Genomic DNA, 26131 nt, shown 5'->3' with positions numbered 1-26131 from the left:
GGTTTTGTTGCTTAAACAGGGTGAAGGAAATTTTTTATTAAACTTCTGCTGCTATATTGAAACTGTAGCTAGTGTGGACAATCAATAAAAGGATGTAATTAGTAAAAGGATAATGAGGGAATAGAAAATAGAAGGCTGGAGTTGCTTCTTCAAATGTGATGGCATTAACCTTTAGGAATACTGGTTTTGCCATGTATTGCCTGTTCTAGCTAGTACTTGAAAAAGCAAAAATATTTTGGGACATGACTTGAAGAGAAAATGTTGCATTTGGCTAAAATGTTATAGTGAATGGTCTCTGCTAATGATTTTGCTTTAGTTCAGCAGTTAAGTTACAGAAGATGTGGAAAAGTCTAACTGTTAATTATTGCTTTGGCAACCACTATGAATTACTACTTAACCACTTGAAATTCCAGGACATGTTGGCATGGATTTGCACCCCACAGACCTCAACAGTGTTGAACCTCTGCAGATTCCCCTATTTCAGTTTTGTGTCAGAAAAGCATAGGTGCACCTTGGATGTCTAGATATATTTCCTAATATGTTGCAACCTGGAAGACATTAATTTGTGACAGTTGAAGAAGAGCTACATTTGCATCACAGAAATGGGATGTTCAAGATTATCACATTTTCTTTTTCTTAGGGTTTGGAGTGGATCAGTTACGAGATGATAATCTAGAAACTTACTGGCAGTCAGATGGATCACAGCCTCATTTGGTGAACATCCAATTTAGGTATTGAAGTATACTCCCTGTGGGTTAGGGTGCTTTGTACTGCTCAGATAAGATAGGAATTCAGCAAGTGCAAGAACTCATGGGTTAGTTCTGTTACCCAACTGGTAAGAAGTCCGATAGCATTTCCAAAAATGAGATATTCAAATGTTATGATCACTAAATATCTAAATAAGCTATGAAAATGAATGTTTATTGGTATGTCAGTTGTGACAGCATCACATTTACTCATGTAAGGTGACTTATGTCCTTATTTTGTGTCTGTGAGTGTCATTTGGAGGGTAGATGGCTCCTATGTAACCTAACAAATGAGTTTGAGAAACTTTTTTTTATTCCATCCTGTTTAGGATGCTTTCAGTATTTTTTCTTTAACAAAACTTGAGAAGAGATGTTTGTCCCCCTTTTAAATTTACTTTTTTAAAAGGCCTTGGTGTAATAAGAGAGCCCATATTTGAAAAGCCTAACTTAAGCTTCGTTATGTACAAGTGCTTTTTTGGCATCTGTTTCTTGGTATACTGACATTCCTGAAGGCAGGCAAAGGAGAATGGTGAAAATCAACTGTGTGCATAATGTAATGTGGAAAATCACCTAGTTCTTCAACAGCAAGTTTCTTATGAATCACTAGGCACACATATATTCATTTCCAGAACATTTAAATCCTTAGTTATAGCAAGATAGCAACAAACTCATCCCAAATATTTTTCTTTATGATGCTTACATAGCTTGTGTTGCTTCTTGCAGAAGAAAAACAACAGTGAAGACCTTATGTATTTATGCAGACTACAAATCTGATGAAAGTTACACTCCAAGCAAGATCTCTGTCAGAGTAGGAAATAATTTTCATAATCTCCAGGAAATCCGGGTAGGTCAATGATGCTTTGCATTCTATCTTAAAACAATTCTCTCTTGTTAGGACATCTGATGTAATAAAACAGCTTGTGGTGGTAAAATATGGCATTGTGTTGAAGGGGGAAAATGGCTGGGTTTATTTTGATATTTGCTTTTAGTTTTTATCTTGTAAATTTAGTAGATTGGTTTCTGTTATTTTTTTTCAGATTCTTTTTACCAAACATGATTGTAATTGAATATGTTCATAAATTTTTACTTTTGAGTATTGTTTTCATTATTTTTCTTTTTAATGCTCAACAGTTATTAAGATGCAAAAATTTTGGATGGGATGAGGTTTTTTAACAATATGAAACAAAATCCAATTTTCTGTTCTTCAGATCAGCTTAAGATTTTGAATGAGACAGATTTGTTAGTGTTTTATTTTTAAAAAGATCAAATTTAGTATTTTTTATGGTGATGCTTCTAGTCAGAACTGTGATAAGATTTGAATTGCTTTAAGTGCTTGGTTTGCCTACCTTTTGGTTAACAGTAAAAGCAGATTTGAAATAATCCATGATCTTGGTAGATGTCCACCTTGGAAACTAATTGGGGTACTTATGAGCAGGTATCTTTGCTCATTCTGGGTCAGGGTAGCCTCATGTTTCAAATTCCTCTTCTCTGGAGCTCAGCACTTGCTGGTATTTTGGGAAGGTTTAACTTAGCAGCCTTATATGGCAAGTGTTACAATAACAGAAGGATTGGGATGATTAGAAAAGGGTGGTGCTAAATGGTGGCTTGATGTTTTACTTCTGGGATTTTTATTTTTTTCACTTGGGATTGTTGGGACTGAAAACCTAAGTCCCAGAGGAAGTTGTAAGTACAAAGCTGCAGATGCTGTGGGAGTAAAAAATAGTGTAGTAGAGATGTCTGTTAGCATTATGTATCTGTCTATATCCTTTCAATGATTTGTGATGTTCTCTCAAGTTTTGACTTACACTTTTATCCTAAATATCAAATGGAAGGCTCTTGACATGTTTTATTTTTCTTTAAATAATTAAACATTCTTTTGGAAGAAATAAATCTTCACGTTACTTTGACTTTGATCAGTGGTAAATTCTCTCCATCTTCTTAATTGTATCACAGCAGTTTGGGAGCTGCCCAGTGTCTGAGGAAGGGCAGCTGGATCTTTTCACCTGTTAGGCTGTGGGTCAGTTTCCCGAGTATCCACTAGATGTCATTGTTGTCCTTAATGATCACTTTGATTTTTGCACTTTTATCTGCCCTTTCAATAACTAAATGATTATTGTCCTTTCTGTAGTCATGCTTAGTACAGCACTGTACATCTTGCTGCCTAACTTAAATTTCTCATACAGTGGTAAACTCCTGCTCTTGAGGGTATGTGTGTGATGAATGTATTAAAGATCTGTAGAGGAATAAAATGTATAGCAAGTGTATTAATTTTCTCCAGTGTCTCAGGCAGGATTTCTTTAGCTCTTTTCTTGCCAAACACGGGATTCTATGCATAATGTATGTAGTTAAAAATGGTGCTTCTATATGAACCAAGTTACTAGCATTTTTTGTGGTATATGAATGTGACTATAACATGATGCATGACAGAGTAATTCTTATGCATGCCACATGCTCTTGTGCTTTTTTTACTTCCAAACTGAGGAGAAAATATGGTCACGCTTCTTATTAATGAGATACAATATTCTGATGCTGTAAAATGCTTGTGACTGTCATCACCATGATGTTACATGTTGCTATCAATTTTCATATTTTCTAAACTGCTTGATACTGGTTCTTGAATTTTCCTTCAGTCTTGAAACTTGCTTCAGCTTCTCTGACACATGGGGAGGTTATTAAAGCAGTGTGAACTGTTATGAGCTCTTTAGAGAAATCTGCTTAATTATACAGTGATTCTATTGGCTTCAGTACTGATTAACTGGGTGGAAAATCAGGCTAAAGCATTTTATATTTTTCCATGGATGCTTGCCCAACTCATAGTGTGTAATGAATGTGTTTTCTTTCCTAATGGTCTAATTTTCAACACAATGCAATATGCTGTTGAGCTAAAGTTTGTCACAAATACAAGATCAGCTTTAGTTTGTATTCTAGTATATAGGCATATCTTGTTTGGAACCTAAAATGAATTTATTTTCAGAAAAAGAGGTTTCTTCCCCCTCGTTTGTACCCCATTGTAAGGGTGAAAACAGCCCTTGCAATCTGGCAGAATTATTCCTTGCTCACTGCAGTTAAGGTGTATGCACCCAGCCTTCTCCTCTGGCACTTAAGTGCCATTGTATCACAGCTTCAAGCTTGGAGAGCAAATATTTTCTCATTTGCCGTCATGGAGCTTTCCTACATGATGGTACAAACAGTCTGGATGGACCAGATAGTCTGTAGAGGCATTTTTGGAACAGCATCCAGACTCCTCAGGACATAAGTTATTACACTTTTTCATGATATGAAAATAACCTATTGCAAAGGATATGAGTGAAATGCTGTCCATGAGAGATCTCTGGTCTTGTGCTGATGCTCACCTGTTTATTGCATTTTACCTCTCCAGAACATTCAGATGTTCAGCAGTTCATTGTGCTGTAAGGAGATTAAGTGTTTTGATGCTAAGTGCAGGTGGTATTTAAGGGTATAGTCTCAATCCATATATAATATATATACACACACATGTTGTAGTTAATAGTGCTTTCTGCTGTCAGCCTATAAAGTAGGATCTTTACACAGACTCAGGTAAAAGCCCTTTAATCTTAATACACCTTTGTTGGCAGCAGTATGAGGCCTTTGTTTTAGGTTTTAGTTGGAGTTTTTTGTTTGTTTGTTTGCTTTTCCTTTGGACTGCTGTCTGGTTTGTTTTCAGTTTCTCTTCTATCCCTTTTGGCCTTGCCTGGTGTTCTGTAAGCAGGTGCAAGCCCAGCAGCCTCCCTGGTGCCATGGGCTTGTGCCTGAGCACCACGGACAGGGCTCCTTCTTCACTGTTTGAGGAAATTCTGCACTAGAGAGGGGATTACCAACTGGAGGGATGCCCAGCTGGGAGGCTTTTCCAGGGGATAGTTAAGGAAGTGACCCCAGTGTTATGCCTTTACTCCTCTGCTGTCCAGTGGCTGTAGGGAAGAGGTTCGACTTAGCCAGACATGTTCTGAAATGCAGCAGTGAGCAATCTTCACCTGTTTTCTGTACATGGAGTAGACTGAGATCCTGAGGAGTGAGGACATCCTGGCTCATCATAGGGCTGCTGCAAGGTAATCAGCCAAGAAAATGTATTCTTGTGGGTCTTTATTCAAACATCTCTAAGGTGCATTTTAAACTGCTTTCCACTGAAGGTGGAACAACTCTGAAGGAGCTGTTACTCCTTTAGATTCCTGACTAAGCTTCAGGTACTTTGGTTAGAAACCATTCCTCTGTGATCTATGTTCCACTCACGAAAAGAGGCATTTCTGACCCTTAATTCTGACCTTTGGGTTCAGAATGTCAATTAAAAATAGTCAGTCTGCTTTCTGCAAAGTACTCTTCATGCTAAGAAAAGACTGAGTAAACTTCAGTTTTATAGAATTTCAATCTTTCCTGTCTGTAGGATGTTCTGTAAGCACAATCATCACACGAGTTGTTAATTTTGATTATCTTGCTGTTAATGCTGGCTGAGTATGGATTTGTTTCTTCAGGATGCACACAGATGCACTGTTCTGTTCATCTGAAGTTTACTGGTGGTGGAAATCTGCAAAGCAGGGGAGTAGAATGCTCCACTGGTACTGGTTACTTATTAAGCCTTGTCATGGGTAGGAATCAAATTTCAGAAAAAAGGTTATTTCCATTTGTACTCTGCAAATTTCCACCTCCCAGCAGAGGATATTTAGTGAATCCCCAGCTGAGATGTTCATATGAACTCATCTTTACGAAAAGAAGGCAAATTAAATGATGTAACATCACTGTTCCCTGCCAATATCATCATCACTGTAGGTGATATGACCTTTTCATCATGTATTTGTGGAAATAACTAATATATGCTTCAGACTGTGGAAATTATGAACAGGATTACAATTTTCCTGCCCTTTGATACTGTGGAATGGTAAGACATCAGATCAGAGCTTACTGTGCAATCATGAAAAGTGCAGGTATTGAAATAGCCTTTTATGCATATGAGATGTGTGTATACAAATAGGGAGGCCACGTGAGAGCTAGTAGAACACTGGAAGATTATTTTGGCCCACACACTATAAAATTGTTAAGCATTTTTATTTTACCTTGTTATGAAGGAGTATTTTAAGAGAAATAAGCATCTCTTCTATAGAGCAAAACTGAACATGGCTTTTATGCTGTGGTACATATAAAAGATATTTTTTCTTTTCTGTCTGAGTGTTCAGTAACAAATCTATGAAGGAACCTTTTCTTGCCCCAGAAGGGCTCAATTAGGCAAGGGTACCTTAAAGAGGCCCTGTATTTTTAATTCTGTCAGTCTGACTTTACTCTCTGAAGCAGAGGAAAAGCCATGTGAAACAATGTGGCAGCAGCTCTATGGAAGGCAGGAAGTTGATGAAGTACAGAGCTTTCCTCGAGGGAGCTCAAGTACAGAGAGCCTAGGACCTGATGGAAGCATTGAGTGTTACATATGTGTGAAAACCTCTCCTGCACTTACAACCTTTTTTGTGATTATTCATTCAAATTCCACTGTGGAAAAGAAATTGGAAAATCAACACCCTCACAGTAAAGAATTTCTTGCTAAGATCTAATCTAAATTTTAGTTTAAGGCCATTCCCCCTTGTCCTATCATTACATGCCCTTGTAAAATGCCTCTCTTCCTCTTTTTTGTAGGCTCCCTTAAGTACTGGAAGGCCACAATTAGGTCACACCTCCACCTTCTCTTCCTGTAGCAAGTGTTTGATTACCTTGTTTCATCTCTTCTGTGCATGAAGTTCTTGTAGGAGGATTTACAAAGATTTCCCCTAAATCTTTGGTTTTTAAATATTTTACTTCTGTAAAAATCTTTCTGGTACTAGCGGCTTAAAAATTCAGATTTTTAAAATTGTGTGTTATCAGTGCAGGTAAACTGTCCTCCAGCATAATGGGGGGATTTTTCATTGGCTTTGATGCAAGCTTTCACTATTGTATTCTAATTACAATACTTTAAACAAATCTTCTAGTGGACATGAACAGGTTGCATGTAGTGCTGTGTGTGTGAGTGGAAGGAGCCAGATGCTTGAACTTTTTATATGGAAAACCAACTGCAAATTTTGGTGAACATATTCTCTAGCACTCTTTTGAAGTATGTAGTGTAGTAATACTGTTGTAGAGTAGTAATTGTATTAGTTGGGGGAAAATTGCTGGTTTTCTGTGATAGTTTCTTACCTTCTTTATATACCTGAAAGATTTATGCAGGGAAGTTTTCAATAATGGAGATCGTTGTACCAATAGGCCAACACCTTTACCATTCCTAATTAGTATAAATGAAGGATCTCTTTTTCACAAGAAGATCCTGTTATGAAAGGGAGTTACCTGTATGGTGAAGGGAGCACATGTATATGTTAATAAAAGTTCTGTGAGAGTAGGGTCTGTCATTTTTGCTTTTTGCACATTTTGCTAGTGGCATGGCCATGCTGCTCATGTACAAGAGTTCTGGCTAGAGCTGTGAAATAGTCTTGAGTTTTTTTCCTAATTTTATTTTTAACTCTACCAGCTTCTGCAGCTGATTTACACACACACTGTGCTTCTGGCTTTTGTGAAAACACTTTTTGTAGCCTTTAGCCCTTAGTGCTACATATAGCTTTGTTTCTTTTAAACCATGGCTTTTTCTTTTTAATGCGTGGATACAGCAGAGATGCTGATCTTTCTCCCTTTGATAGCATTACCAAATTTATAGAGCTCTTAGAGTGATCAGTCAAATTTGTGTGTTCTTTAGCTTCTAGGAATTGGTCCAAATATGCATATTGATGATATGTAGATATGATTGTAGATCATATCTATTTAAAACAGTAGCCCCCATGCCCTTCACTGCCTGAAATTTCCAAGTTGTAATCAAACTTATGTGCTATCAGGCTGAGGGAAGAAAAGCATGTTTTTCTTTTACATGCTCAAAATGTAGTGAAAATCCCAGTGGATAGTCGTGTTTACAAGGGTAACTGTCTGCATTCAATTGTGGGTTATAAAAGTGCTTGCTTGAATGAATACACAGAGCTATCAGACAGAACAACCAATAGTTCCTTGGACTAATTGACCTTGTCAGTAGAATAGAAACACTTGCAAATAAAATTCCCATTGCCAGCAAAGTTGCAACTGAAAACCCCTGAAGAAACTGTGTATATCCTCTAACTATCTTGGAATGCAGTGATTCAGGCAGCAGACATGTGCAGCGGGAGGGGGCAGGAGGGGGAATAATTAACCAGGAAAGTTGTACATACCAGCAGTTTGCAGTGGGCTCCTTTTGCAGCGTGAGGCTGTGTGCATTCCTCAGGCCATTAAGTAGCTCACTTTCCATATTCAGAGTTATGCTTTCTACCAGTTGTTACTACTTTTACCATCCCTTGGGTCCCCCTGTATGATTTGTTTTGCTGGTCTGCTTTGATTATAATGTAGCCTTTTCAGAAAAGGCAAAGGTGTTTGGCTGGTAACCACAGCATGTTGTAATGAGGGTGGAGTGTGTTTGTCATTCTGCAGCAATGGTTGACTTCCATGAATGCCAGGGTCTATAACCACACAGGCTGTGGCAGTTTATCTTTTTGAATATATTCAGATTGCATAACAGTGGAAAAGAATCACAGTAAATATTAGAATATCTGATCTTCCAATAAAAAGCACGATGGAACCATTTTTTTACTTTACCCAGTGATGAGTCATGCATCTTCCCATTAATAAAAGGAAAATATTTCACTCCAGAAATAAGTCTTCACAAGTGAATTAGTCATATATCAGACATTTCCTTTTAAAAGTTTGGATAATGTCACACAGGTGGAAGTAGTATGAAAAAAACAACAGTGAAAGACACAACAGGCTTCACTGTGTACTATAAAAACATGATTTTATTTTGGTTAGAAAACAAAACAGGAAAAATGGCATTTGGAAAATAAAGTCTGAAAAATGGTCCAGTTAGCTGCTAAATAAACTTCAGAGATGAAGATTTAAAAAAACCCACCAAGATTTGTAAAAGGAGGCGGGGGGGAATAGTGTATTTCACCTTAAGTAAGGGACAATGTGTAATAAGGGATTTTGTGGTTTTACAGCTCGGTGCATGTGTTTGAAAGCTGTTCTCTCAGCAACGTGGGTGGCAGGTTATGCTACCATATAATGTATTGTAGTTGGCTCTCCACACTTGTCAGGGTTAGCGTTCAACCATTCGGAAAATTTTCCCATTGTTCTATCATGTGAACCAAGGCTAGTGTTGAATTCCCAATAACCTTCTGCAGGAAAAAGAGGTTTAATTAGAAAGTTTGAAATTTGATTACTTCTGTTATTGTCTTAATGAACTTCTCTCTAATTTAGGTGCTTATCTGCAAATGCAATCAATTTTTGCTCAGGAAGATGAAAAACAAACTTAACTTTGTACTGCAGTTGCTTCCACAATTTAAAAAGAAAACTTGTATACTCAATTCTGTCTTTCTTCAGCATTAACACTCTATTTCCATCTTAAACATGTTTGCTTTAGATGGATCATAGCTTTTGGCAGCTACTGCATTTTTAGCAAATAATACTGTTTCTAGTAAGAGTTGCAAAAAAAAAACTTTGTGTGAGGTCCTTGTAAACTGAACCTTGGGAACGTTATGTTATTTCTGTATTTTCCCTTCTTTTGTGCTTCTTCTCTATTTGTGTCATGGTTATAAATTACATCGTTTGAACTAGAGAATTAAAAACATTTCGTTTTGTGATTCCTGTAATTTTAAAAAAGAGAAGGTTTATTTTATGTGTATTTTATTTCCTTTTTACCTGTTATTTCAGAGGCTGGCACACAGAGAAATAAGCAGTTATGGTATTGAAATTCCATTGTGCCAGCACCTTTGGGGCATAATCCAAAAAACCCAGAAAAATCGCCTGCTGGGTTGTATGCAGTAAGCTTGTGTGAACATCAGTGTCTGCTGTTCACACATCATTTTTTACTGGAAGTTCCTGTTGGAGTAAAGGTTCTGTGTTTGGAGAGTGCACAGGGATACTTGTTGGTCAATGGTTTTTCAAAGTTTGTAGGGATTTCTAATTACAGTTTACCAGTGTAGGCTCACTAGATACTTCTTGCAGATAATCATTAATGTTTCAGAAGTAAGAGAAGCAAGCAGGGATTTGGCAACATAAAAGCTGTAACAAGAAAGATCTGGGTGCTCTTCTCTTCCTTTAAGCTTCTCTCTGAGACTGAACATGGGAGTGAGGAATAAGGTGGGTGGGTGGATGGAGGGGGAGGTGACAGCATGACAGAAGACACTCTCATACTTGGTATCCCTACTTCAATATTTAACTCCTTCCCTTCCTTCTCCCTCCTTTTTCAATGCAAGTGTGGTGTCTAGTTGACGTTTTCAAACATCCAAGCGCCTCCAGCATTCCAGCTTATGGTGGGTGTCAGTGTGATGCTCATCTAGAACATCTTCATGGTGCTCAGTCAGGTGAACCCCCTCAGCTGATCAGAATTAATTTGAACTGTGGTTTATAAAACATGTGATACTGTGCACTTGCAAACTGGAGCATGTAGCAACATCCACTTTATCTCTTGTGTTTGATCTCTCTGCACTTGGATAGAAGGATGGAGATCCTGCTAGGCAAACTGTTTAATGCAGCTTTTTACTTGGGTGTTTGAAGGAGTTCCTGGTCACATAAGGTTTCAAGGTTTGAACTAGGGAAAATGAAAATATTTGTTGGCTGGCTGTATCATTTATTGGCTCTTGGGGAAGTGGACTCTAGATATCTGACCTTGCAGTTACTTAGCAGAGCAAGAGGTGGGGACCATTGAGGAAACTGTGTGAAACAAGGGATGCTTCTTTGATCTCAGGAAGGCAGCATGTTAGGAGGGAGATCTTGGAAAAGTGCAGCAGACCTGTATTTGGAAGGGAAATTATATTCTTCTGTAGTAAAGGGCCCTGCATTGGAGTTGTTAAATAAAGAGCTGTTTCTCAGTCTCATTTTTCTTCTTCTTCTACCCTACCACATTCTATAGTCATGCTCTTTCCCATTCTATCAGTTCCCTAGGCCTGAGTACTCCAAAATTATCTCCTAGTTTTGGATTCCAAATGTGAAGACATTGTGGGAGTCACACCACCATCTTTTGCTTAAAGGTTGTAAAAAACATCCTTAAATTTGTGTCAAAGCTGACAGTAAGATGCTGCTCACTCACTCCTGCTTTCCTCTTTCTGAGAGGTTGCTCACCATTGGGAAACTTCTCCCCTTCAAACAATTTTTTTCTACACTGTGAAATAGGATTGGGAGGATAAAGTCAGTGAATTATAAACAAACATCTTTGATGTGCCTGATTGCCTTCATAGACTTAACTGTGGAGAGTAATCCTTGGAGGGAGCACTAGATATTTTCAAAAATTTAGAGGTGCTAAATACATCCAGTAAGGTCAAATCCAAGACTGATTCTGATCCCTCTGGGTGCTCCTACTAACATAGTATTAAAATCCTCCAAGGAGTAAAGCCAGCAGTCAACATTTAATTTGGTTTAAGCAGAAGAAAGGATATGAAAGGAATGGGAATTTTCTTGGGTATCTAAGAAAGTTTTATGCTGTCATCTCAACTGGTGCTGGTCAGCTGGCACAGCACACCTCATTTTCTGTTTCACTTGAATTACTTGTAGGCACCAGCAGCTGGAAACCTCCTGTGACTGTGTTCACCACCCTTTGCCAAACCAGCAGTTTGGCAGCAGGCTGGAGGGAGGAAGTGGCCCCAATTGAAAAGAATATAGGAGCAAATTTGCCCACCAGTTATTCTCTGTATGTGTGGCTTCCCCGTTATAATACCTTTATTTGCATCCATAGAAATGTGGTCACACTTGGCTATTTATAGTGCATACTGCCTTGTGGCAATGTTATCAGGTATTGCTATTAATTAGGATTTAAAAAAATCCAAACCAAATCCATTAAATGCACAGGATGTGCCATGCTTTGTCAGGTCAGCAACCAAAAAATTTCCATTAATTCAGGTAGAAATAAAGGAACAAGTGTATTCTGTGTAGATAGTGCTGAAAGGATTTCTGTTGATGTGGTAAATTCAAGCAATCCTCAGTGTTCAGAAGAAAATGCTACCTGGCAGGTGGTAGAGATCTAGAACAAATCCAGGGTTCTGGACTGTAAGACTCAGCTGCTTCAGAGCTGCCACCATGGCAGCTCTTTCCAGAGGGAGGTCTTGCTCCTGTGATTACTGCCATGTTATTTTGGTCAGGGATCACATGTCTGTGTGTAGCTTTGATGAGAACACTGCTACACAGAGTCTACATTCAATTCTTTGCTGAGCTTTATTGGGTGGGAAGGGATTGAATGTGCTGTTATCCTGTTCCTTATCTCAAGTAGTGCATGGAAATGTTTCTAGAGATATGAAGCATAAATTTATTTCTTTCTGAGGGCTGTTTTGTGTCTTAATCTGTCATAAGATAACCAAGATCATGTGTTTGAATCGGAAAAACCTTTCCCATGCTTTTTCCATTTTCCGTGCAAACACACAGGAGAGGGTGGAGTGAGAATGGTAATGTATCATATGTGTCTGGCTTGGGGGCCTGTGCTCTCTATCTGCCTTCATTCAGTTCCTAAAGTAGGTTTATCTAACAGTCCTATTTTATTTCAGAATGAATTCTGGAGTGTTTTATGTCTCATGTCAAAGGAATGTTATCAAATACAGTTTTTATTGAAGCTTTTTATGAATGCTGTTTACAGTCACAGTTTTTGAGTGGATCATGTGGCATAGCCCCTAATACATCTTTTTAAATTATTATTTCCCCCACTCTGTATTTGTCAGAGGTCAAATTCAACTGTGAGTGTGAAGAATATTTTGGATTATTTCTACTAGCAAATGCAGAAAACTTTAATGTGTTTCTCTTACTTGAGATTAATCTGTTACTTAGGAAGATGATGTTGCTGCACATCATTTTTACCTTAATAAGGTAAAAATCAAAACGTGTTTTATTTTTTCATTGTTTCAAAAAGAGTTGCAATTCAGTAACAGAGGAAACGATGTAGTAAAAATTCAAAGTAGGCTTCCCTCTCCTTGACCAGGTCTCTGTTGTGATTATGATGGTCACCATTTGTAACAGAGGTTTTCATAAATCAGCTCTTAGTAGATCTGGCACTGCTGGGGCAGGAACTTCTATTATGGAATTACTGGGCTTTCTTCTATTTCTTTATCGTGTCATGAGGAGTTAAAAGATTTACTTGCATAGCAGAAATAAATTAAGCAGAGGAGCATGTGTAGCCACAGTAGATGTACAGTAAGTCACATAGATTTGCAATCCAATTCCCTCTTCTTGTTGTTGACTGCACTTTGCTAAGCAGTAAGATGACACCCCACAGTAGCTCTAGAGCACATAGCAGGCCTGTTGGTAAACAAGTTTTTAATTAACTCATTCTCATGCTTTGTTTTCCACTGCCCCCTCATTTTTCAGGAGCCTACTTAGGATGTAATTTTATTTTGATTCTTCTACAGGTCATGGTGAAGAACTCATGTTCTTGGTCTGTAGGATGTGGCACTGAGGCTATTCCAGATGCTGTTTGTAGCAGACATGCTGTTGCAGCAAGGGACAGTGCATAGCACCACTGAATACCTTTTAAAAATTGTATATTTTTTGAGTGAATGGTGACTTGAGGGAGTCAAGAAATAAAATTCTTGAGGAAGTCAAGAAATAAAATTCACATAAATTGAAAGAAGCAGAGTCTCAAGTCTGACCTCCACATAAAATAACAGATAAAAGCCTTGTGGTTTTTTTTTGGACACGCCTTCTTATTGATTTGTAAGAAAACACAAGCAAAAATAAAAGCTCTACTGCATTTGTTCCAGTACATTAAAGAAATTCTGTTTAGATGTAAAATTAAATGCTTCCATTGGTCAACAGTTCTGATTCCAGCTTTGCAAATTTATGGAAGTGTATTCTGGCTCACATAAAACCATCCAGCTGAACCTCTGACAGATATATTTCTTCTCTTTTAAAGTTCATTTGTATGAAAATATATCTCCAGTGAGGCATGTTTATGAATTTGGGATCTTCTGAGATGAGACTCTGCATTGCATTTTAAATTTGCACAAAATAGTTTTCACAACAGTCTTTTGGATTTGTTTCCAATGAGTAAATATTCCTTGAGCTGAGCATTACTCTCTGGGTCCTGTGAAATGCTACTCTGCATTTACTTATTGTGTGCTACAACACATTTGAGTAATCTTCAAGTTCATCAGGTTTTGCCCCACTTGCCTTTACTGAGCATCCATGGACTCTTTATCCAGACACAGAAATGTTTGCATACTGTACTTCTGCAGGATTTGGGGATTATTTACAGAGGTTTAGGACCTTTAAATTCCTTGATTTTTGGGAGAGATAGCCCTCTGTAATTCTCAGAAACAAGCCACTCCTTTGAAACCAGGAGAAATGCTTTCTCTTAACCCCAGTGCTTTTCATGTCTTAAATCAACAACTTCTCCTCTTGCTGGTAAAGAATGAGTAGGGGTTTTTTAATTTGGTAGCACTCAGGTATAATTTGTTCCAGTCTTTTCCTGACAAATGAAGTAGCTCAGGACCTACAATCTTGTGTAACAGGTAAAAAGTTAGAGCCATGCAGTTTTATGGGCCTGTCTTCTAGTAGAAGATAAGAAATCTAGTTCTCTTCAGTGTGTAGTAATAGCCCTTCTCAATGAGTGGAATGAGGTTTGTTTTGGTTTTGATGTACTTTCTTCCCCTCACCTATAAAGAGTGCTTGAGAGCTAGCAGCTGGCTGCTACTACTGTGGACTTTCTGTAAATACCATGATATTCCCATTTTTTGACATTTGTTCCTTTCCCATATTAATTTTCTGCATTCTCTCAGATGCAAAGTGCATGGCATGAAATGTGTTCACTAGGTTATTGCCACTAAGTTATTTGAGATGGTTTGATACAGAATTAACTCAGTGTGGCCTGTTTTCAGGCACTTACATCTTTAATATTCCCTGCACAATTTTTTTTTTCAAATACTTTCTTTGTATAATTTAACTGTAGCTATGTCTAGACATATTTCCTGGATATGGCTAAACAATTTTCAAGGTAAATTATGACCTGGGGTTTTTTTTTGCACTTTCACACAAACATAGTATCATTCCATTATGTATGTAGGAGAAATGGGAACTGCAGACATCTGCAATACAGTTTTCATCGAATTTGCAAAATTCTGCCCCTTGGTAAAATTAGTTATTTCCCAGAAGTGTTTTCCAGCCTTTACTTTCATTTTCAAACAATTTGTGTAGTGCACCCATAGAATACATTTATATTGTTCCTGCTTGTCCCCGGCAGTTCTAGTTTGAAAAGAATTCATAGGACTTCTCCCTTTATGCTTTGCTGTTTTCTAGGTTTTAATGTGTTTATTCTATTTGCCTTAAGGTCCTCTTGCATAAGGCCATTGTTCAAAGCACTTGTTTCTTGCTCATAGAAAATTCTGTGTATACTCCCTTTCTTGGAAGATTCTGTGGTATTAAACATAGAATCATTTAAGTTGGAAAAGACCTCTAAGATCATCAAGTTCAGCCTGTTCTGTTGCCTTTCATATAAGGCAGCTGCTTTGTCCTATTCTTCAGTCAGCAGTTCCATTTGTAATGCAAATTCACCTGAGCTTCAGAATGTTTTTTTAAATATATGTTCAGACTTTGCAGTAGAATGTTCCACTACCCCAGTTCAATCTGATTCTGTTCTGTTTGTGTAGCTGTCTCCTCTTCCATTGCTGGTTTCCCCTGCCTCTCCTCAGTAGAGCAGCCTGACTCACCTGGAAGTTGTAGGAGATGATGTCTTTGCTTTGGGTGAATGCTGCTCTGAAGGGAGGGACAAAGATTTTGCTATCTCACTAGAGGGAACTCTTAGGGCTTTTCAGTGCTTGGGGGTGAGAATTCAAATTTATGACTAAGATACAAACTTAAATAAAAGTGCTAGTAATGTATTGTCTTTAAGAACTGTGTGCCCTATTTCTGTTGTTATGAAAACTTTAGTCCACATACTTAACCAGATGGGATTTTGTTTTATACTTTTGTCACTATTTTGTGTTACAACTACAAACTTTTGAATGCAGATGGTACTATTTGTTTGAGTGAGCATGGGAAGTTGTAGTGGCTTTTGTTATGTTTGATAGTTGGGTTTTTTCCCAAGCTTCTGATCAGGTAAAAGTTACTGAGGGTTTTCAAAAGCAGGTTGGTCATCATCTGCCAGATTCCTACTTAGAAGGATCCCTACACAGTTACCTTGTACTCATGGGGACTTCTCCTTAGTTACTTACTTGTCCATAAAAAAAAGAAATATTGTGTGGTTGTGTTCGCAGGGCTCTTAGGATGAGGGAAGAGACGAGAATGTTGACTCCATGTTTCAGAATGCTTGATTTATTATTTTATGATAATATTATATTAAAACTATACTAAAAGAATAGAAGAAAGGATTTCGTCAGAAGGCTAGCTAAGAATAGAAAAGGAATGATAACAAAGGCTTGTGACTGACAGAGACAGTCCGGACAGCTGGGCTGTGATTGGCCATTAATAGAAACAACCACATGAGACCAATCACAGATCCACCTGCTGCATTCCACAGCAGCAGATAATCATTGTTTACATTTTGTTCCTGAGGCCTCTCAGCTTCTCAGGAGAAAACATCCTAGCAAAAAGATTTTTCATAAAACATGTCTGTGACAATATTGCAGTGAGGTAACCTTCAATTTGAAGTGCTTCCCTAAAGATAGAAAACATTTGTTTTTACTAAAGGAGATTTGCAGTTCTTTCTAAATATGCTATGGGCAGCGTTGGCCATTTATTTTATAGTAACTTTTTGGTTGGTTTTTTAAATGTACTGTTTCTTTTCTCACATCTGCATCTATAATAATTATCAGTAGTTGAAGCTACTGATAATTTGAATTGTTAAGTACCCTGATTTAAAAAAAAAAAAAAACATTTTAAAAGTCCCCCATTCTTCTTTCAAAGTGCTGGAATTTCAAAAATACTTGCAGCAAACCGTGGATTTTCTGCCATTCATTTTTAAGGCCAGACTGTCCAAATGTAGTCTGTTCCAGTATGTCTGCAACTAAAATTTTATCCATCTTAGCTACCAGAAATAGACAAACTGAGGCAGAAAGCTTGTTTTGGGCTGCATTACCTGTTTTTTGATACTGTCAGCCAAGAATATTTTTGTAGGTTTTTCATCTTCAGTGTACTGTGTGCCAAGCTCAGGGGAAGTAACAGGTTCACACTGGAGTCACGTTCCTGTAGGTGTGAAGGAATTCCCCGTATACCAGGAATCTTCTCAGTGTTGCAGTGGCCTTGCAAAGGTATGGCATTCCTGGGGCTTGTGACAGCTGTGCAGTGAGATTAGGTCCCTGCAGGAGAGTACTGCTGCACTTCGAGTGTGTTTGCCTTCCCTTTTTCTACTCTTGACTGCTTCTTAAATGAGTTATGAAAGCTTTTCTTTAAGTTTTTAACTTTTCATTAAGTTTTTCTTAAATCAGAGATCCAAAATTTTACAGCTGTTATGGTTGATTTCAATTGGAGGCAGTATTCCTTCTGGAGCAACAGATTCCTGTTAAGATGGAATCTCTTTAAGCTGATACCAAACTAAACTTAGGTAGCTTCCTGCTGTGGGTAGAAGGTTTGTGTTGGAGTTTTAGGCCTTAATCCCATACTTGCACATATGAAACTCCATTCTAGACTGCATTGTCATTCTCTATTTGCTGGTTGGATCATTCTGCTTTTCAAAGGGACAGGGAGAAGGGTTTTATTTTTTTCTGAAGTTCCAGTGGATGGTTGCCACTTAAAGCATACACAGCCTAGCAATCCTTCTCTAACGAGTTTTAATTTATGGATGTGTCCAGCATAAAGTGTTATGTGAAAGTTCAAATGACCTCACTTAAAAATAGGACTTCAAAAAGGTAAGACTAAAAAGCAAACTGTCCAAGACTATTCAACATTTTTGTCCTCTGAAGCAGTATATACCTCTTGAAGTATGTATTTTTGTAATGAATGTTGAGCTGCCTCTCGTTCTTCACAGTAGAACATATTAAAAAAAAGTGCATATTGCACAGCAAATGGGAGAACAGTGTTTCGTTCTTCCAGAGACTTTCCTAGTAAACAGTTTGTGACAAATTCCTGATGGTTTCTGCAGGTAAATTTTCTAGAATGAAGAGCTGTTTTCCGCCCCATTCTAGAGAATGAAGTATTCAAAGACTGTTGTAAATTTTTTTCCCCTTTCCTTTTTTTTTTTTTCCTGCCACCCAGAGTTAAGCAGACAATATTTTCTGAAATTACAGTCGAGTCAGACAGTTGTGGCTGACAATTTCACAGAGGTTGAGCATTTGGCAGGTTATTTATTTGTCTGTCAGGCTGGATGTACCTGACTGTGCAAGTGCTGTGAGCAGATGCAGAGGTGGGACTGATGGGAGGGTGGTGGTTGTTTAAGTACCACGGACAGGGGCTCCTCCACACGTGTCCCGACCATCCATGACTTCATCTGTCAGGAGCTTTGTATGTGGGCACTTCAGCACAGACTTCACCCTTTACAGGCATCATTATTTGGGATTCTTTGTCACTTGGAGCTTTTGAAAGAGCTGTTTTTCTGTGAATCCATGTCCCAAAGCTCTTGGTGTTCCACAGCGAGTGCCACTGTACCCCTTTCCTCCATTGGACAGGAGGCTTATGTGCATGCTTCCTCACCAGAGGCTCTCTATCGTGTCTGAGACTTAGCTGTTGTCCTCTTATGTGTTCTTCATCTGCCTTCAGCAGAATTCAAAGACAGACCATAAGGACATTCATAAAGCTGACTTTCCCTGTTAACCGTTCCATGGATTAAATTTCAGCTCTTCCTAACTTTATTCCTGGTGTAATATTGAAATTCTGCCTGCATCAACTGTGTGCGTCTTGGAAGATATTGCATTGGTTTCTCAGCAGAACCAAATAAAGGGTTCCTTTTTAACTGTATGGGGAAATGATAATCAGGGCACCCAATTCTAAAGAATATCAAAATGGACCAGTCACTAAGGCCATTTCATGAATTTGCTGGTGAGTCATTCTGCCAAATGAAGTTTAGGTTGCATCATACATGGCTCAATTGACATCATCTGCTCCCTTCGGAAAGCAGCAATGTGGCACAACCCACTGATGTTGTCCAACATATTTGTGCTGCTCAAGTAATCCAAACAGGAAATTTAGAAAGGCACTATAACAATCTGTATTTGAGCATTGTGAATACTAATCCTTGACCCACCAAAGATTTGCTTTTCTAGATTTACTTTTCTTACTTTCCTACATATTCTTTATAGCTTGGTTTGAGTGTTTATTTGTCTTTATTGCATACAACTTTCTAACACCTGGGCATTGATTAATTATTAGTGTTTTAATCTGTAGCAAAATAGTCTGAAGGAGGTTCTATAAAACTTCTTGCAAGGATCATCTGGACCTTTTTCAACTTTCCCAATCTTCCCAAAGGTAATTTCTTTCACTTTATTTGAACAAAGAGCTTATAGGATACTAAAAGATAAGAACTTTGCAGGTTTCACTCTCTAATATAGCTTATTCTGCAACTGATCTTGTGTCTACCCAAGTCCACAGCTGACTCTTCCTGAGGGGATGGGCTGTGCTCCTTTAGCCTCTTCAGGAACTGCTGTTTAAAAGAATGGAAAACTTCTCTTGCCTAATGGACTGAAATGAGATTTCTTGACTGTTTAAGGAGGTGGCTGATTAAGACCACAGAGCACCTCCCTAGGTGGTCGTTGCTTCATCCGAGCACACAAGCGTGCTGTTCACAGTGGGTCCTTTGAGCCTGTTGCTGTGTTCCCTGTTAAGTTGCTAATGTGGTGTCCCTCCTTTGGCTCACTTGGAACTCACCAAGTTTCTTTTGGACATGCTTCATTTTTTCTGCTGGAACTGGGGCATCACTGCTATTAACTGGTTCTCTTCCTTCCTAAGTGAAGTGATGGCTGAAGCCCAAGCTCTGCTACTTCGTGTGTTGACAGTTCCAATACTTGGAATTATGCAGAAACACACAGATTCTCAGTCCTGGTAACTAAATGGTAGGACATGGCCGTTATGGAAACAGGATTTTGGAAGTTAAGCCAGCCTTCTTTCTCCTTGCCAGTTGTTGTGAAAACATATTTGGATAGCTGTACAAAACAATGGCTAAACAGGAAAAAGCCTTTTCCTACATGGGAAAGTTCATGTACCGATAAATATTTAATTTCTGAACATAGCGTTTCTTTTCCCTGAAACTTAGTTTTATAATCTGCTGCTTGGAAGAATACATTATTTATTGAGAACACCTGCTTTGAAAAGCTTAGGTTTTTATAATAACTGTATTGTAAGAGCTAGCTATGCACATAGACAAAATTATATGTGTGAAGAGTCTAGCCACTACTTTTAATTTCATAGTTGGCTGAGTCACTAAAACAAAAAGCAGCTTTAACAGTTTTATGAGAAAAGTAGGAGGAGTAAAATTAAATGCTGTTTGATTTAACAGCCATTTGAATCTAGTAGTAAAGTTGATGAAATGGAAATTTGATGAGGTACAAACATCTCAGAATAATGTTTCATGCTAAAGCTGTGATGGCAGGAAGAATTCTCAGCTCTCTGTCAGTACATCTGCACACACTGCCCAGGGGGAAAAAATGAGCTGCTTTTTCTTCCTGTTCCCCTGAGCTGGGAGCCCTGTCTAGCGTACATCTGGGATGGGTTTGTAATTACACTAAATGTAAAACTACTTACAGTGAGTTTTTTCTCTATATATTTTCACAAAAGATACCCTTAAAGGGCACGAAAAAACAAGTCTCATTTCAAGGATGTTAGCCTATTGTAAATATAGCCAAAAACTTGGGTTGCATTTGTAACCCTAGTAGGAATAGCAGTTAAAGTTATATGCTATTTGGAGACACCACAGAATATAAACAGAATATCACTGAGTATGGAAAAGAGGTCAATATTCAATTTAGGTAGGATTAATACTATAGAAAAGTATTAGTATAAAGTATAGAATACTATAGAAAAGTATTCTTTGGGTAAGTAACTTCATAGCCTAAAAGGAGGCTAGTGACTATAGAAGAAGTTTCCTCCTAAAAGCTCTGGTCTTGTGTTCAGTCATCTCTCTGAAGAGTATCCTCAAGTTGCCTTGGTCTTATTTTCTTTTTTTAATTTTTATTTTGTTGTGTGGTTTGCCTCTTCTATGGTAGGGCACCCATTAGTTGCAATAGTAGCCTTGCCAAATATGTATGGAATTCTGTAGAACCTCTGGACTGTACAATAAAATGAAGAAAAAGGGCTGTTAAAGTGGCTGGAGAGGAGAATTCCAATGGGAACATTAATTTTCCTTTGGCTTTCCAAATAATGTGGATTCCTGGAGTTGGGAATATATGTCCCAAGGTGAAGCTGTAGCATGCAGAGGACAGGAAAAATAAGAAAGCAATGGAGAGAAAGCAGGAGAAGAGCTAGAGTATAACAGCAGCGAGGACAAGTGAGTGATTTTTCCTTTTCAATTTTTATCCCTTTGTTCTTTTATTTTGACTTTCATGGTCTTCTTGTTTTCCAATTGTCACAAAATTTATAGTGTTAGAAGCAAATATAAAAAAGCCACAAACCCTGGGCTTTTAGTATATTGTACAGCAAGATTAGTCTAGAGCTGCAGGAAGTGTCCTGAGTTACCAATACTTAGCTTGCACTGATTCATTCCTACATTTTCTTTTTTTTTTGAAAAAAAGACTTTTCTAGAAAAACACAACAGAAAGAAATTTTGAATTTTTAATTTTGCTCAGATGATTAGTAATAAAGCTGATTTTAAAAAAATTCTTGGAAGACAGTTTTTTACTATGATTGAGTCTTAATGATCTGCATAAGATTAAAAATACAGGAGGCAACATAATATAGTATTTGCTTGTAGTGGACTGATGCTATAGAGTTGAGGTGAAATGTAAATATATCTGTATATGTGTGTGTCTGTATGTACATACAGTGGTCTGTGCTTTTAAAGAACAACCTTGACTTTGAGCAAAGTCAACTGAAATGGATTTCAAGTATAGTATTTTATTTTGAGTGGAGCTGCCAATACCACCTGTACTTAAGGTTGTGTGACCTTTTCCATTTTAAGGCTTAACTCTTGGTTACTTTGACTTTTGCCAAAGTTCAGTTCAGACAGATTTTTCCTTGTGAGATAGCTGCTTTGGGTTGAATTTTTTGGAAAGTTTCAGCCAAGGCAGTTCTGTTCCAAGAACAAGGCTAGTGAAAAGTATGCTGTTTTGCTTGTGTGAGAATATTCTGGTGTCCTTCTTTGATGCTCCAGTGCCCCCAAGCTCTAAAGCAAGGATTTGAAATTTGGCAATAGTTCAGCCTTTGTGTTGAGGATGTGCCTTTTGCCTCCCTGTAAAAATCCACCCAAATTTCCAGACCAGTTTACAAGGCTTTGAAAGATTGCCATTTGCATGGGCTTAATAGGAATTTCTTAAAACTTCACAGTAAGCTTCCTTTAGATTCTGTTCACACTGGGAATGCTCCAGGCAGAGTAGAGCCACATATTTCATCCCACTTCTGCTCTGAGTTGTGGTGGCTGGGTCTGGGTGCTGACATGGAGCTAGGAGTGGGCAGTTTGTGTCTTGTATCACCCCTGCCTCTTCCCATGTCCTGCTCCTTCTCCCTGGTGACGGACCTGGGCCCTCTGGAAACACAAAATGTTTCACTCATCTGAAAGAGCATGACAGATGTGGAGGAGAAGAATTTGGGAGAGTGTGTGTGTCTGGTTTATACCATTCCTTTGGTCACAAAAAATGTGTGTATCATATTGGCAAAACAATACTTCCTTTTCTACTGAGTGTTTAGTTTGGTTTTGTTGCATTTGAACCTCAGTAGTTGAGCGGGTATCAGGGTTTTAATGAGCTATGTGAGCATCAATTAAAAAAAAAAAGTTAGTCTCAAATGTCAGTACAGCAATGTTAGAGGGCAGAAATCAAGAGCTTACTTTTTTCAACCATTGAAGTCTGACATTTGCATTTATTACACTCTAGCCTTCAACTTCATCACAAGTGTTGTGTGTTTTGTCCAAGAGGCAACTGTTTGACTGGAATGGGGAAAGGGGCCTATTCTGAGGATGAGTCCAGGATTTGTACAAGTAAAGGTTGTGTATTCATCTGTTAGGAAAGTTGAGAAATGTGGAGTAAGGGAAGCTGAGATTTGGGGAAATAAAAAAAAGTCTTTGTGGCCAAGACAGATCAGTGGTGCTTGATGAATTGTGTGCTGTCTGTGCTCAGTCTTGGTGTTTCTACAAGAGGCACTCAAGTGGCTGCTCCTAGGGGGCTGCTCAGACTCTGTGTTGTAGCTAGCTTGAGAACTTGTATCTATTTGCAGAAATGCAGAACTGCAAGTGAGCTCAGTGGGAGCTAAACCTCCTGTAAAATCTTGTATTCCACTCACAACAGTAAAAACCAGCTCAGAGTACGTGAAGTTTGACACCTGGAGCCAGGGAACCTTTTAGTCTGATTAGCCTAACGCCTCAGTTGCCAGTTTTACACGTGAAGGAATGACTTGTCCCATCCCTGTAGAAAGACTTGGGGACAAACTGGTTGCCTTTGTAGCAGCACTGGAAAATAACATGCTGTGAATAGAACATAGAACTACCTCCCTTGATCAGGGATGAAACAAAGCATTGGGAAGTATGCCATACTTTTAGCTTTCCTACCTTTTTTTTTAAAGTTACTTAGTGTTAACTAATCTGTTTCATACTGACCTAAGCATAAAAATCTCAGTATCTTAGCTCTTGAACTCAAATTTTCTACTTTGAATTAGCAGTCAAAATTTGTAAACGCTGAGGATAATATTAAAATGCAAGTTTAATTAGCAGTAGCCTTGTAATTCTCTTCAAAATCACAGTCACTTTACCTTAGTAGTAGTTGAATAAAGTCTTAGGAGGATCCTCCTCCTCTGTTTTCTATGAAGATGGAAAGCATCCTTGTTTAAGCTGTTTGCTGCCACCTCACCATGATAAATTTCTCCTTTGTAAAGCTGCTTCAGCAAGACATCTTTTTTTTTAATCCCCTTGTAAAGTCAGCCATGACCTGAAGTTTCCTGTGGAAAAAAAAATCAACTTTTTTGAAAGGGACAGTGCTACAGCAAATAAGTGACTGTGTTTGTGGAAATGTCTAGCTCCCAGAGTGAAATGATTTGCTGCTAAGGTTTAGTGAATTTAATGCTTTGGAAATAATTTGTTGGAGAGTCTGCAGCAGTGGAGAGTTTTGGATTGCGGTTATTTGTTGGGTTTTTTTCCTTGTTCTTACTTTTAAGGTGGAGGTGTAGAAGATTTTTTTGTCTGCTACTTTAAACTGAAGTGCTCATCAAACTTTTTTACTTGTTTCTTGGGTTGTTTTCTCAAGATGTTTGCTCTGAACCAGTAGCTCTCAGATGGGTCTTGTGAAAGCTTCAGCATAAACAAGGCATTTGACAGCTTGTGTCATGCAGTATTTTTGGGAGAAAGATGGGAATTTTGAGCAGCTCAAAGCACATACATCTTCCTTAGGGGAACTCAGCTGCTAAGAACAGCACTCTTATTTGCTTAGCTGTGTGAATCCACTTGCTGGTGGACAATTGTTTTGTGTTTTGTTTTCTTTCCCCCCCAGGACTTTTATTTACTTGTGTGCTCTTCCATGTGTGTTTTGAGCTGTGCTTTGAAGTTGTGCAGCTAGTTTTAAACAAAAGCTGTTGCCATGCTCTGTGTAGCATCCAGTTTGTTTCAACAATCTGTTGTGTCAGTGATGTGGTTTAGAGTTAAAAAAATGCTGTTCTTTACTTGCCTTAACATTGGTTTGTGTAGGATTAAAATGGACAAAGATAAAATCATCATGTCACACTGGGTATGTTGTATAAAAGGCAAGTTAAATGTGCAGCAATCATTAATTGGTCATGATACATTAGATGAAGTTTGAGGTATCCTCTATTTTTTCCTCTGTCACCTTCCTTTTCCTCTGCCCCAGTCCTCCTAATAATCTAAGGAATTTCTGATAATCCAGAACTTTGTGTTCATTTAGTTTCCTACATAAGTCACTCAATTGTACTTCAGAGTGCCTAGATAAAACAATTTTAAATGCATATTTTGTCATGTTTGAGCATTGTTCTTCAGTAAGAAGGTCCAAATGCTACACTTTTACTTTCTTAAATTTATACTGAACTCTGTATTCTTTTATATTGATTTTTATTTTAGGATTAGGGCACAAAATGAGGAGCAGATTCTGAAAGGCAAAAGCAAACACAACTGCAGACAACCAAATTAATTTGTATACATTTACATGAGCAGTAAATCCGCTATGAGTATTCAACTCTGTTACTTCAAATTATTTTGAAAATTAACTAAAATGTCATTAACAAGATTACTTTATTAAATGGGTTTAATATGTGGTGATTTATATGAAGTATGTGAACTGTTTCTGAATGTTTTGCTCTTCTGTCTTGTTTTTTGGCAGCAGCTGGAATTAGTGGAACCCAGTGGCTGGATCCATGTTCCTCTGACAGACACCCACAAGAAGCCCATTCGCACCTTTATGATCCAGATTGCCGTTCTGGCAAACCACCAGAATGGGAGAGACACTCACATGAGGCAAATCAAAGTGTACACCCCTGTGGAGGAGAGCTCCATTGGGAAATTCCCCAGATGTACCACAATAGATTTCATGATGTATCGCTCCATCAGATAAAATTTCCTCATGAGGAACAATAAAGGTATTTTTTCATGACCATATCATTGCTGAAGTATTCAGATACTTAAAGAGCAGAGTTTACTTCAGTGTAATTATATCTTTTTGTTTATACTTTGTACAGTTTTGAAATAAAGATAATCTTGTGTTACAGTATGCTGGAATCTGTAATTTTATTTCTTTTTCTAGGAGTCTGAGTGCTCTTGTACTCTCTGAGAGAGAAAAAACAATCCAGGCACTCTTTAAAGAATGTGTTTGACTGGGTAGGAATCAATAATTTATTTGATATAATTTTGGGGGAGGATTTCTTCCCCTAATGATCATGCATGGAAATAGTTCATTCCTTTACCTAAAAATGAACTCTTTAAAAAGTTGCTCCTCTTCTTGAACAGCCATGATCTAAAGACATTACCAGTAGTATTTTCCCAGTATTGCTTATGCTAATTTGTTGTATCCTTTTCTTTAGAGGGTTGTTTCTGTCAGTGGCTGTGTGCATGGATTTAGCCTTCTTGTAACTACAAAGTAAATGATAGAATTGCAGAATATCTGGGAGGGACGTAGAAAGATCATAGAGTCTAATTTGCTGCTTCTTGCAGGACTACCTAAAACTAATCCATATGACTAAATGTTGTCCAGATGCTCCCTGAACTGTAACAGGCATGGTGTCATAACCATTTTCCTGGGGAGTCTGTTCTAGTGACTGATAATGCAGTGAGGATGACAATGATATGGAGAAAACCAAACCTT

At 38.0% G+C, this 26131-nt stretch overlaps 1 protein-coding gene across 5 annotated transcripts in view; it reads left to right on the top strand.

Annotated features, from left to right (window-relative positions):
• Positions 1 to 25532, top strand: part of ANAPC10 (anaphase promoting complex subunit 10) — a 32655-nt gene extending 7123 nt beyond the window's left edge. For 4 of the 5 annotated variants that reach the window (XM_058802937.1, XM_058802938.1, XM_058802936.1 and 1 more), the window contains exons 3-5: positions 641 to 731; positions 1470 to 1590; positions 25154 to 25532. In XM_058802937.1, coding sequence (XP_058658920.1) covers positions 641 to 731; positions 1470 to 1590; positions 25154 to 25384 — 443 coding nt within the window. In that variant the 3' untranslated portion in view covers positions 25385 to 25532. The remainder of the gene's footprint in view (positions 1 to 640; positions 732 to 1469; positions 1591 to 25153) is intronic. The other variant, XM_058802940.1, reaches the window with a different exon arrangement.
• Positions 25533 to 26131: the final 599 nt, after the last annotated feature.

Source organism: Ammospiza caudacuta, chromosome 4 (genome assembly GCF_027887145.1).
Source record: "Ammospiza caudacuta isolate bAmmCau1 chromosome 4, bAmmCau1.pri, whole genome shotgun sequence".
In the NCBI taxonomy this organism is placed as follows: Eukaryota; Metazoa; Chordata; class Aves; order Passeriformes; family Passerellidae; genus Ammospiza; species Ammospiza caudacuta.
The sequence above is the reverse complement of the archived record's forward strand: the minus strand, read 5'-3'. Positions and strand labels throughout refer to the sequence as shown.